The sequence below is a fragment of the Caenorhabditis elegans genome, chromosome I (assembly GCF_000002985.6).
Source record: "Caenorhabditis elegans chromosome I".
In the NCBI taxonomy this organism is placed as follows: domain Eukaryota; kingdom Metazoa; phylum Nematoda; class Chromadorea; order Rhabditida; family Rhabditidae; genus Caenorhabditis; species Caenorhabditis elegans.
The window spans coordinates 3,426,270-3,438,958 of record NC_003279.8 but is presented as its reverse complement, the minus strand read 5'-3'; the positions used below and the strand labels follow the sequence as shown (position 1 = coordinate 3,438,958).

Below are 12,689 nucleotides of genomic sequence, written 5' to 3'. Positions count from 1 at the left end.
CACGGACTTCAAAATCGGAGGGAAATTTTTTATTTTTGCCTCGAAAATCGTTTCATTTTCAATTTTCCTCGATTTCCGGTGAAAATCAATAAAAAAACTTGCTTCAACTTGCTAAAACTTGCAAAAAAACTTATTTTAATTCAAGATCTGGTGGAATTCCGGATCTGGCACCGTGCCAACTCTTATAAGAGATTTTTAAGAAAAAGTGACAACGTTGCTCCAATGTTACGCGTCGCGTATGTGAAGCGTATCATCTAGAAGAAAATTTTTTAAATTTTTTAGAAGATAACGTGCGTTGAAACCCTTTCATTTTCAATTTTTCCTCGATTTTTAATGAAAATCAATCAAAAAACTTGCTTTTTATGTATGTAATAATGTTAATTCCATTAAAACAGTTTAATTTTAATTTTTCTAGATAAACTTTCATGAAGATCACAAACAAGTCAGTTGACAAGCAGCACATCGAAAAACTAGATGAGCTACGCAAAAATGTGAGCTGCACGGTGATCGGGTTTGCCGAACAAACTGCCGAGTTGCAACAGGAGATTTCCGAGCTTTTTATCGCCGAATTCGGCGTCAATGGACCGATTGACATGAACTCGCTGAGCAAATTGGCTCGAATCACCTCATACTACGCCTCGTCCGAATACTTTCAAGGACTTGCGAAGTATCAACGAACCGCATGCAAAATGTTCATCACGTGGCAAACTCTACGAAAGGAGGCGATGGAGTGTCGGAGCAAAGATCGAGAGATTTTCGCGAGTATTCCCGCGAAACTCTGCTTTTTCTACTTTTACAACGGAGAACTGTGCAGAGCAGTCGTGTGCCTGCTCGACTACATCGACCTATCAGACGACACTCTGGCCAAGGAAGCTGCTCTTCGATGGTTGATGTTTCTCGGCGAGACCGAGCTAATTGAGAAGAAGCTGAAGACGTGGAAAATGGATAAAAGCTCGAAAGACATGTTCTCGGCTACCGAATTCGCGATGAACTACCTGAAAAAGTCAGAGTATCGCGTGGAAATGCTCGAAAAGCTGATGAAGCTTCGCGATAAAGTCAAATCGGATCCTACTCGCTCATTTTCGAGATACGAGTTGGCTTCTTATGTCTCTTGGTTGTGCTCAACGTTGAGCAATGTTCCCGTTGGATCCGCACTCAGGGAGTGTGAGGTATGAAGCGATGGTTTTGTGTTCTAAAATATATTTTATAATTATTTCAGTTCCCGGATCGTGTGTCCCATATTCAAGAAGCAGCATTAAAAAGTGATTCACTTGTGCGTAATCGAATTCCTGGCCTCGCCAGCTCTCAATTCGACAACTCGGTTAATGCATCAATTTGGCCATTTCTAGACGGGCATCAAGAAGATAGCAATTATTATGGTATAAATTGTTGAAAAAAAAAATATATAATTTCAAACACAATTTCTACATTTTCAGTGCACATTGGCAGTACAATCGCTTGGCACTTTGAGATGCGTCGGGAGTGTGCTCTCGTCAACGTCACCACCGCCCAAACTCGTGATTCGATGTCGGCAATGATTCTGAATCTTCGTGTCGCATTAAAATCGGCTTCATTCTTTCGAGTTCTTCAGACAACCAACACATTAGCCTACTATTCGAGTATCATCGAAGAAGCCGGAAGTGAGAAGAACGCGAAATTAATGAGAGTATCGTGTGTTAATTTGCTGTCGTCTAATCCGATAATTGTTCGGTGTAGCACTCCGAAGGAGACGGGAGCCACTTCGAGAGCTCATACACCGATGGCAGGGAGTAGTGTATCGGAGAAACAGAACACGATGAGACCTGATCTGGCTGATCTGTTGGGAGATCTCGAATTGTGAGAATTGGATTGCTGGAATATTTAGATTCAGAATAGAATTTGACCCTACAGAGACGGCGCGCAAGAAAAAATAGGCTTAACTGTTTTCCACATTCTTAAAAATAACGTATCAATTTCCCCTCGATTTTATCGAGCTGAATCACGCGCTTCAGGCTTCCCCAAATTTTTAAATGTAAGAATTTTCCGAATTAAGCCATTTGGACTCGGCCCCGGCCGGGGTAGATTTACGGCGCTTTGCGTGTCGCGTCGCGGCTCAATTGAATTAGAATCAAGGGTGCCATTTTTCGATACTTTTCAGTGAAAATCGAAAAATCGAAAAACGAAAATTTTCGATTTTTCGATTCCCTGGAAAATCGAAAAATCGCAAAAATATGTTCAGAAAATTAACCATAAAATACCTATGATTTTTTTTGCATATATTTATTAGAAAAAAAACATACAAGTTTCTTCTAAAAAGAAGAATAATAGCCAAAATATAAAGCTAATTTTTGAAAAATCAAAAAATCGAAAAATTTTCGTTTTTCGATTTTCTGAAAAAATCGAAAAATTTTCGTTTTTCGATTTTCTGAAAAAATCGAAAAACCGACACCCTTCATTAGAATGACCTGAATTGCTTAAAAGTGTTGAAAAAGCCGCTTTTCTAAAAATCAAATTCTACCGAGCGATTTTTCTGAGACATCACACGAAAGCCGCTCCCATAATATAAAATTATTCAATTAACTCTTCCAGACTCGATGAACAATCATTCCATCCGATCACCCGATCCTGCGTCTGCAATGTCTGCACGATTTACCCGCTGCATAGCTCATTCGCCGCCGAATACATGATGTCCTACGCAATTCACTCGGATTTCTCGCAACTCTCCATCAAACATTTCAACGACGAGTTCGCGAGAATCAGAGAGCGTGGAATGTCTAGTCAGGTTCTGATGCATCGGGACTCGAGTGTGAGGCCGGTGGGTTGCTCTGGAAATTCAAAAACAATAAAATACAAACTTATTGCAGAGACCGAATATCATTCAAAACGAGATTTTCGGCATGTGTGTGATCCGGTGGCTGACGAAAAAGTTGGATTCGAAAGAAAGTGCTGACGAGGATACGATGGAGATTTTCAACAACGCGTTGAAGGTATAAAATATTTGATTTGGAAAATGGGAAAATCGAAATTTCATCTTTCAGATCGTGAGATATCTTCAACAACGAACAACCGATATGATTCTCGCAGTGACACAACTTGGACGACAACTCGAGTTTCCCATGGAATGCAACTATAGCTGGATGCGGCCAACGATCCGGAAACCACGTGTCAAGGCAACGATCGATTGTGCCGTCGACATTCTTCGCGCGGTTTCTCCGTTCGGACGTCGTCCGAAAGTTGAGAAACTGGAGAAGAATCTTCAGCCTTTCGATAAGGAACGCTTCGAGAAGGTTCGGCTTGCCATGCGGAACGAGATGAACCACTACGGCCATATTCTATACAGGTTTGAAATTTAGAATTAAAAAATGAATATATATTTCAAAAATTTTCCAGAGAATGGCGTTGCCGCTTGTTCGCCTACGTCGGAAGAACATCACGTGATCCTTGGGAGGCTGCGTACGCATGGGCCGAGTCAACACAGATCGGAGCTCGTAACGCTGTACAGAGCCGACTTGAGAAGTGCAAGAGAGGATTGGTGACAATGTCGGGACATGATCGCTTCAAAACGTGTGTACAGTCGATGCCAGACGAGATGACGCTTGTACAGATTGCGATGGCCGATGATAAGACGATTTATTTGGTGAAACTGCACGCGGATCGTGATCCGATCATCATGCCACTGGCACACTACTCTCAAGCCGTCGAATTGATGGATAAATTCACGTTTTTGTTGGATGAAGACGAGATGATAGCAAAGTATCCCGGAGACATTACACCAGAAGAGTTTTGGAAACGACGGAAAATTGTGGATGGTAGAATGATGACGTTTGTTGACGAGGTTCAGAAGCATTTCCTAGGTGTTGCGGCGAGTCTTCTGATGCCGTCTGGACAGTTGGGCCCGAAAGCGGCAGAACTTGCAATTAAAATCCACAAGTTGTCGAAAGGAGGACTCCTTCTGGGAGAGGCCAAGGAGATGGTATATCAGTCAAAGTTGATGGATGCGAAATCCTGGGAAGCGCTGATTCTTCGATTCTGTGAGATGAGAACTACCGATGAGAAGTTCAAATCGTTCCTGCCGCTGATGCACAGGAATTCGGTTGAAGTAATGAATCAGGATGATTCGATTGTTACGGAAAAGAAGTACACGTACCTTGTCATCTGTCCCCATCTTTCTCAATTCTGTTGGGAGCGATTGCCGATTTTCGATGAGTATCCATATGTGGGACGTCAAGTATCGATTCACTCGACTTTTAGTCAGTTGGAAGCAATGAAAAGTCAGGAGAAACAGGTATGATCTTGAATGGAAAATATTACCAGAATACACAAAAATTCTGAAAATGCGTATTTCGCAACCTATTTGATGCGCAAAATATCTCGTAGGGAAAGCTACAGTAATTCTTTAAATGATTACTGTAGCGCTTGTGTCGATTTGTTTTCTAGATTTTTGGTTTCGAAAATAAATTCATTTCAAAAATCGAGATCCCGTAAATCGACACAAGCGCTACAGTAGCCATTCGAAGAGTTACTGTAGTTTTCCCTACGAGATATTTTGCGCATCAACAATGCTGCGCAATACGCATTACCAGCTGAAATACTTTCCATATAAGTTTTTATTGAAAAAAAAATTATTTCTTAACTTCAGATTCCTCTACAAATCGACGTACAAAACGCCTACTACATTCTCGATCCTGACAACAATTTGGGCGAAACACAAAAACGAATGGTCGAATATATCAATAAGTTCAATTGGGAAGGAACTGTTGGCTCGGCGCCAAAATCGAATGAGATTAGCGCCGCGTTGTCTCAACGCGATGCGTTTTTGTAAGTTCTGAGATTGAGCTGGATTGAATATCAACAAAAAAAATTTCCAGCTTTATTGGACATGGCTCTGGATCTTCGGTTATGCCACGATCTGTGCTCAAGCAGTCGACGTGTAATGCGATCAGTTTGCTGATGGGTTGTGGAAGGTTAATATAATTTATTTTGATTGATTTTCAACTAATTTTGCCTTTATTTTAGTGTCCGAACAATTCCACAAGCTCTCGGTTTTGATGGAAAAACGGCGATTCTGGACTACGCGATGGCAAAGTGTCCACTGATCGTTGGATGCTTATGGACTGTCACTGATGGTGAAATCGATCGTTTCTTGATTCGAATGATCGATGATTGTTTCGAAGATTCCAAATCGCTCACCGGAATCGACAAGCTTCGTCAGCTATCGGAGGCTATGCACGAGGCCAGATCAAAAGCCAGACTGAAATATTTGACCGGTGCCGCTGTGGTGATGTATGGATTGCCAGTTGTTGCAAAGCAAACGACGCCATTCGTGGAAAAGGATCAGAGAAACTTGCCGCAGACTCCGAAGACTTCAGCCCGAACTTCGATGCGAATGGAAACTGTGCCGAAGACACCGAAACAAGAATTTGTTACATCGAAGTCTGTTCCAATGACTCCAATTTTCTCAAATAATGAGAACAAGTCTCCAAGCCGAGCAAGGATGCCAAGCAGAGTTCTGAAGACACCTCGTCAGGTGAAAACGTTCCAAGAGGAAGATGATGAAGCTCCGAAACGGTCGACAACGCGGCAGCTGAAACCGCTGGTTGCACCACCTATTCCAGCAACACCGACGACTAGAACAACTCGCTCAAGTGCCCGAACTCCATCAAGATCCCGAAATTTGTAATATAATCTGACCCGAAGGATCTTAAGGATCGTTATTTTATTTTGCACAGGTGCTTATCTCCCGGGTTTCTTATTGTATTCTTTGACACTACTAGTCAACTAAGTTTTATTATTATCGTGTAAAATAAATGATTGAATGATTTATTCATTTTGGACCAGCTTTCAGTGACATCAGAGGATCGGAGGAAGAGCTGGAAATATGGCACTTTAAATTGAGAAAAGCCATCCGCGGGGCCACCTACCACAATTATTTTTGCGTATAGTGTAGAAACAAATGAGTGAGACCACAATGAGCACAATAAGAATAATCGAAACAAGCGGAGCAAATCCGCTTGCCAAAAAGCTGAAAATCGTGTCCTGACCGACGGAGCAGACACGTTCGTCACGTCCGTACGGGCAATTGGGCCGCCCGTTACACGCCAACGATTTTGGGACACAATTCTCGTCTCCACACGCGAAAAGACCTTCTTGGGTGCAATTTTTCACTGAAAATTTGAATTTGAGCTGATCTTAAGCGCAATTTTTATTACGCTCGATATGCAAACGCGCTTCACGGCCACAGTTGGGTCTCGTTAGGTATTTATTATTATTATTCAAACGTTTTCAATTAGTTTCAAGCAATTTTCGTCTTTTTTGTTATGTTTTCCATTGTATTTGAAGATTTTTAGGTCGAAAAATATTATTTTTGAATAAATATTTTTAAATCAATTTCGGCTTAAAAATCATAAAAAACTGCAGAAAATCTGACAAACGTGCCCAAAAATGCTGAAACTAATTGAAAACGTTCGAATTTACGATTTTCCCAGCAATTTCCTAACGAGACCCAACGTTTTGGGGCGGGGCGCTTTCAATTGGCCGTGGAGCGCGCTTGCATCTCAATTTCAAAAGGCGCATTTTTTGGCGTCTTCATAATAGGAAAAATGCTGGTTTTTCGACTTTTTTTTGAAATTCAGTTAAAAAAAAAAGAATTTCTACCAATTTATTGAACTGGAAAGTCAAATTTTAACATTAATCCACTCGGACTACACGCTCTCATGGCCAACGGAGCGCGAATTCTCTGTTACCTTGATTGAAAAATTGAGAAAACAGGTTTTATTACTCGAAAGCGAAGTTTTACGAGTTTTTCAAAAAGGTACGCGCCTTTAAAGACTACTGTAGTTTCGAACTTGATATTTTATCGATTTTTGATAGTTTCTCGATTAAAAAATATAAAAAATCAAATATAAAGTAGTAAACCCTCAAATTTGAACAAAATCAATATAAAAACTATGTAAAATCGATGAAAATTCCGCAAAATTTAAACTTTTTTTTTTTAAATTGCCGTATCGAGACCAAACTAAAAAAGCTTACATCTCGTATAAGAAGAAAATAAAGCTGATATGGAAGTTGTGTTGAGACTTCGAACATCCGATAAATAGAACCGAACGAACATTTCATTCGACGGGGAGAACACGTCATTCGCCGTAAGACCACAGAATCTGCAATGTTTTCAAGTTGCGCGTCAAATATGGTGTATTACGCGGACACAAAGACACCATATTTTACGCGCAAAACTAACCGTCTCAATGGTTTATTTGAAGTGTCTCCCGAGTAAACTTCTACAAAATTATGAGCACATTGATTCGGAGCAGTCAACGCGAATTCCTTTACGTAAAATGCAATTCGAAAGTTATTCGGAACCGCCAACCGCCATACACAGTCCAAGGTTCCCGATGCATTTCTTGGAAGGTTTGAAATTAGATCTTTTGTTCGGATAAATCCATCCAATCCATTTAAATATTCTAGAAGACATTCTGAAAATTGGCTGCATTAGTTTGTTTTGAAACTTGCACGTCAAATCTGGTGTATTCATCAAACTATTACGGGAACGCAAAATTCTAACGCGCAAAATATCTCGTAGCGAAAACTACAGTAATTCTTTAAATGACTACTGTAGGGCTTGTGTCGATTTACGGGCTCCCTTATTATTTTCTCATTTTTTGCTTATTTTAATACTCTGTTGATAAATCGAGCCCGTTAATCGGCACAAGTGCTACAGTATTCATTTAAAGAATTACTGTAGTTTTCGCCACGAGATATTTTGCGCGTCAAATATGCTGTGTAATACGCATTCCTAGTATTTTGTGTTTCCAAAATTTTAAAAACCACCATACCATGATTATTAAATCGTCCAGTTTTACTTGGAACAATCGCATATTCTGCAGAAAAACCTTGATATTCTAGCATAGAGTCTGACCGAAAACGGATCCATAAGAAACCTGAAATTCAGATATTTGTGGGGAAGGCATTGAAAATGTTTGGAATTACCCGAAACTGCTCGAATTTCTCGTTTCGGCATTCGGTCGCCACAGAAACGAGCGATGAGCGGAGAGAACCCGTATCGGCCATCACGAAATTCCTGAAGAAAAGTTTGAATTTGCGCGTCAAATTTGATGCATTGCTGGTGGCCGAGTTTTTCTTGTTTGCGGCCACGTAGCGAAATAGGTTCTTTACCGCAAAGTTGCGAATTTTTGTGATTTTTGCGTCAACGATACGGTAGCTGGTCACGTCACGACAATTTGTTTTAAATTCAAAAGGATAAACGCCTTTAAAGAGTACTGTAATTTCAAACTTTCGTTATTTCAGGATTTTCCTAGATTTTTCAGAGAATATTATTTTTTCCATTAAAGACTACAATAAAACAGAATAGCTATGAAAAATCTATTCAGCACCAACAAAAGTTTGACCTTTTTGCGGCTAACAATCAATTGTCGTGTTGAGACCGGGTACCGTATCATTCTCTAACTTTTATAGTATAATTGCAAAATAATTTATGCGCAAATAAAATATTTTTCTTTTCAATCTAGCTAAATAGATTTTCCGATTTCTGTGTAGTTTGGTTCGATTTCACTTCCAAATACATCAATTAAACGAACTAAAAGCCAAAAAAAGAACCCACAATAAAATCATTCGGGCACTCCTCGCCAGCGTCTATTTTGTCGTATGTTGATTCAATCTGGAAATCTTAATTAAATTTTTCAATTACACACTTCGGTGCGTCTTATGGCTTGGCGGCCGAGTTTCTACCCGGCCACGTGGCCAGCGGAACATCGGAGTGTCGTAAAAAATCGATAAGGTTCCCAAAAAACTTACATGAAAAACGTGATGGAATTTGACGACAACATCGTGTTGCGGACGAGAATGTATCACTCGGACACAGTCAATATTCGGAGGGTACCTGCAAATTTTTTTTCAATTTTTTGCAACTTTTTTTGCAAAAAGCATACCTATCAGGAAAATTGGGCGAAGTGAATATATTAAAGTTTTGTAATCCGATTCCTTTGATCGACAGACACTGATCGAACTGTGGAGGTGGGCTGCCGGTTGTTGAGTGGGTTACTGTAGGATTGAAAATTTTATTTGCGCGTCAAGTTTGATGCATTGTGTGCAAAACTAGAAAATACAATGCACCATAATTTCGGCGCAATTTCAAAATTGCGCGTAAAGTGGGCTTTTTTTCTTGGCCGTTCATAATATCTGAAAATAAGCTCGACAAAATTTGCGCGTCAAATATGGTGCATTGTGAGCATTTGCTAAAAAAAACTCGGCCACAAAAGCAAGAAAATTAGGCCACGGATTTCGCACCCAAAATTTGTTTGCGCGTTTCAATTTTAGTCAAAAAAAATTGCGCGTAAAATGAGGTGCATACATTTTTCATACTGATAAATCATATTGGTTACTGTAGGATTGAGAAATGATTTGCGCGTCAAATTTAATGCATCGTGTGCAAAGCTAAAAATACAAAGCACTACAATTTACGCACAAGCTCAACCTGGACTCTCCGAAGAGAGATGCGGTAGGAAGTTAGCTGGCTCCCCGCCAGATCAGAGACTTGCTTTGACAAGTACCTGATATTCCCTCAAATTGGGTAATTGAACCAACGATATACTCGTTGAAATAGACTTATATAAATGCGACGACAGACACCTGCGAAAGCGAATCTCTGGCCTGGCGGAGGGCCAGCTTACTCTCCCCCTCAAGCCTTCGGGAGCTTCCTGGGTTATCGGTAAATTTTGGGCGGTCGTTGTTGGGTGCCGCATGTCTTCGACCCTCGCTAAGTGTGAGGGAGCCGGGTAAAACCGCACGTTCGAATGGTCTCTAACCCAACTCTCCAGTGGTGGGCTAGGTCTGCCCAGGGTGGGCTAGGTCTGCCCAGGGTGGGCTAGGTCTGCCCAGGGTGGGCTAGGTCTGCCTAGGGTGGGCTAGGTTTGCCTAGGGTGGGCTAGGTCTGCCCAGGGTGGGCTAGGTCTGCCTAGGGTGGGCTAGGTTTGCCTAGGGTGGGCTAGGTCTGCCCAGGGTGGGCTAGGTCTGCCTAGGGTGGGCTAGGTTTGCCTAGGGTGGGCTAGGTCTGCCCAGGGTAGGCTAGGTCTGCCTAGGGTGGGCTAGGGCTGCCCAGGGTAGGCCAGGTCTGCCTAGGGTGGGCTAGGTCTGCCCAGGGTGGGCTAGGTCTGCCCAGGGTGGGCTAGGTCTGCCCAGGGTGGGCTAGGCCTGCCTAGGGTAGGCTAGGTCTGCCTAGGGTGGGCTAGTGCTGCCCAGGGTGGGCTAGGTCTGCCCAGGGTGGGCTAGGTCTGCCCAGGGTGGGCTAGGTCTGCCCAGGGTGGGCTAGGTCTGCCCAGGGTGGGCTAGGTCTGCCCAGGGTGGGCTAGGTCTGCCTAGGGTGGGCTAGGTTTGCCTAGGGTGGGCTAGGTCTGCCCAGGGTGGGCTAGGTCTGCCTAGGGTAGGCCAGGTCTGCCTAGGGTAGGCTAGGTCTGCCTAGGGTAGGCTAGGTCTGCCTAGGGTAGGCTAGGTCTGCCTAGGGTAGGCTAGGTCTGCCTAGGAAAGGCCAGGTCTGCCTAGGGAAGGCTAGGTCTGCCTAGGGAATGCTAGGTCTGCCTAGGGTGGACTAGGTCTGCCTAGAGTAGGCTAGGTTTGCCTAGAGTAGGCTAGGTCTGCCTAGGGTGGGCCAGGTCTGCCTAGGGTAGGCTAGGCCTGCCTAGGGAAGGCTAGGCCTGCCTAGGGTGGACTGGGTCTGCCTAGGGTGGACTGGGTCTGCCTAGAGTAGGCTAGGTCTGCCTAGAGTAGGCTAGGTCTGCCTAGAGTAGGCTAGGTCTGCCTAGGGTAGACTAGGTCTGCCTAGAGTAGGCTAGGTCTGCCTAGGGTAGGCTAGGTCTGCCTAGGGTAGGCTAGGTCTGCCTAGGGTAGGCTAGGTCTGCCTAGGAAAGGCCAGGTCTGCCTAGGGAAGGCTAGGTCTGCCTAGGGAATGCTAGGTCTGCCTAGGGTGGACTAGGTCTTCCTAGAGTAGGCTAGGTTTGCCTAGAGTAGGCTAGGTCTGTCTAGGGTGGGCCAGGTCTGCCTAGGGTAGGCTAGGTCTGCCTAGGGAAGGCTAGGCCTGCCTAGGGTGGACTGGGTCTGCCTAGAGTAGGCTAGGTCTGCCTAGAGTAGGCTAGGTCTGCCTAGAGTAGGCTAGGTCTGCCTAGGGTAGACTAGGTCTGCCTAGAGTAGGCTAGGTCTGCCTAGGGTAGGCTAGGTCTGCCTAGGAAAGGCCAGGTCAGCCTAGGGAAGGCTAGGTCTGCCTAGGGAAGGCTAGGTCTGCCTAGGGTAGACTGGGTCTGCCTAGGGCAGGCTAGGTCTGCCTAGAGCAGGCTAGGTCTGCCTAGAGTAGGCTAGGTCTGCCTAGGGTGGGCCAGGTCTGCCTAGGGTAGGCTAGGTCTGCCTAGGGAAGGCTAGCCCTGCCTAGGGTGGACTGGGTCTGCCTAGGGTGGACTGGGTCTGCCTAGAGTAGGCTAGGTCTGCCTAGAGTAGGCTAGGTCTGCCTAGAGTAGGCTAGGTCTGCCTAGGGTAGACTAGGTCCTAGGGTAGGCTTGAGTCAGGGGTAGGGCTAGGGTAGGCTAGAGTAGGGTGCCCAGGGAACCATAACGTAACCATTTCACATGCCCAAATTGAAATCGAAACTTCAACAGCAAGTGTGTATTACTTCATAGCTCCAATGCACCAAATTTGACCCGCAAATTAAAAAAAACTCACATAAAGCCAAAATCGGCAAAATGAATTGCATGAAGTGATAACATGCGCGAATGCGTTGTTTTTGCAACTCGACAATGACAAACACTATTTGAATTGTGGGGAGTAGTGTCTGGAATTGGGAGTAAATTGGAGGGGGAGAGATGGGGGAGCAGAACCCAATGTGAGTAAAATAAAAAAAAAGATGGAAAACAACAGGATAATGAATGAGAGATTGAGAGAAAAAGAAAAACAATTGGAGAACTAGTTCAACTGGGGGAAAAGGAATTATAAAAATTGGGTAAGCTTCTTGGGAAAATGTTCATGTTAAAGGGCTTGGAATGGAATGGCAGGGAAAATGAATTTGCGCGTGAAATGTGATGTATTGTAGGAGAAAAAGCCGCAAAGCATCATATTCAACGAGCAAATTTTGTTGAATTTTCAACTTTGCCGGGGAAAAAAAAAATAAAAATCGGCCATCATGTTCCGGAAGAATTTTTATTTGATTTTGTGCGAAGTAGAACTGCGCTGAAAACTGAACTCTCACAAATTATAATTTTGCTCGTCATATCTGGTGTGTTGGGAGTTTGTTTTGACGAACTTAGTACTTAAAGGCGCACGCGTTTAGGGTCTCGCCGCGAATGAAAATTTCGGGTAGCACTTTGGGATTTTTTGTTTTTGTTAAACTTTTTAGTAGATTAATTTATATTTTTTAATCAATAAAAAACATATGAAAAAGAAGGCAAAAAATTTAATATTTTCGTGACGAGACCCATCTTAAATATTTTTTATATTTGTGCGCCTACAATAATATTATATAGGTCTTCAAATTTTTTGATGCATCAAACTTGACGCGCAAAAATAACAAGTTTGCGCGTCAACTTTGATGTAACGTAACAACTTATCCTCATCGAACTTTTGATACTTTTACCGGCAAAAATCTCGACCCGGAAAGAAAAAAAATGTGAAAAAAATGAAAAAAGATCAAAGTGTGAAAATCGTGTGCAGGTAGC

The 12,689-nt window shown here is 43.0% G+C and overlaps 2 protein-coding genes across 2 annotated transcripts; one reads left to right on the top strand and one right to left on the bottom strand.

Moving 5' to 3' along the window:
- Window positions 1–415: 415 nt before the first annotated feature.
- Window positions 416–5,801, top strand: sep-1 (Separin homolog sep-1). Its single transcript, NM_058759.7, has 10 exons — window positions 416–1,169; window positions 1,220–1,379; window positions 1,437–1,836; window positions 2,569–2,794; window positions 2,844–2,966; window positions 3,018–3,319; window positions 3,370–4,264; window positions 4,619–4,797; window positions 4,848–4,943; window positions 4,996–5,801. Exons 1-10 carry the CDS (start codon window positions 426–428, stop codon window positions 5,657–5,659), a joined length of 3,789 nt encoding a protein of 1,262 aa, NP_491160.1. The 5' UTR covers window positions 416–425; the 3' UTR covers window positions 5,660–5,801.
- neto-1 (CUB domain-containing protein) lies at window positions 5,752–11,811 on the bottom strand. The gene is made up of 10 exons (NM_058758.5): window positions 11,701–11,811; window positions 8,925–9,036; window positions 8,791–8,875; window positions 8,597–8,653; window positions 7,966–8,056; window positions 7,812–7,916; window positions 7,217–7,451; window positions 7,009–7,136; window positions 5,901–6,143; window positions 5,752–5,849 (listed from the first exon to the last, which is right to left on the bottom strand). The coding sequence occupies exons 1-10, from the start codon at window positions 11,729–11,731 to the stop codon at window positions 5,830–5,832; spliced, it is 1,107 nt and encodes a 368-aa protein (NP_491159.3). The 5' UTR covers window positions 11,732–11,811; the 3' UTR covers window positions 5,752–5,829.
- Between the last annotated feature and the right edge of the window lie 878 nt (window positions 11,812–12,689).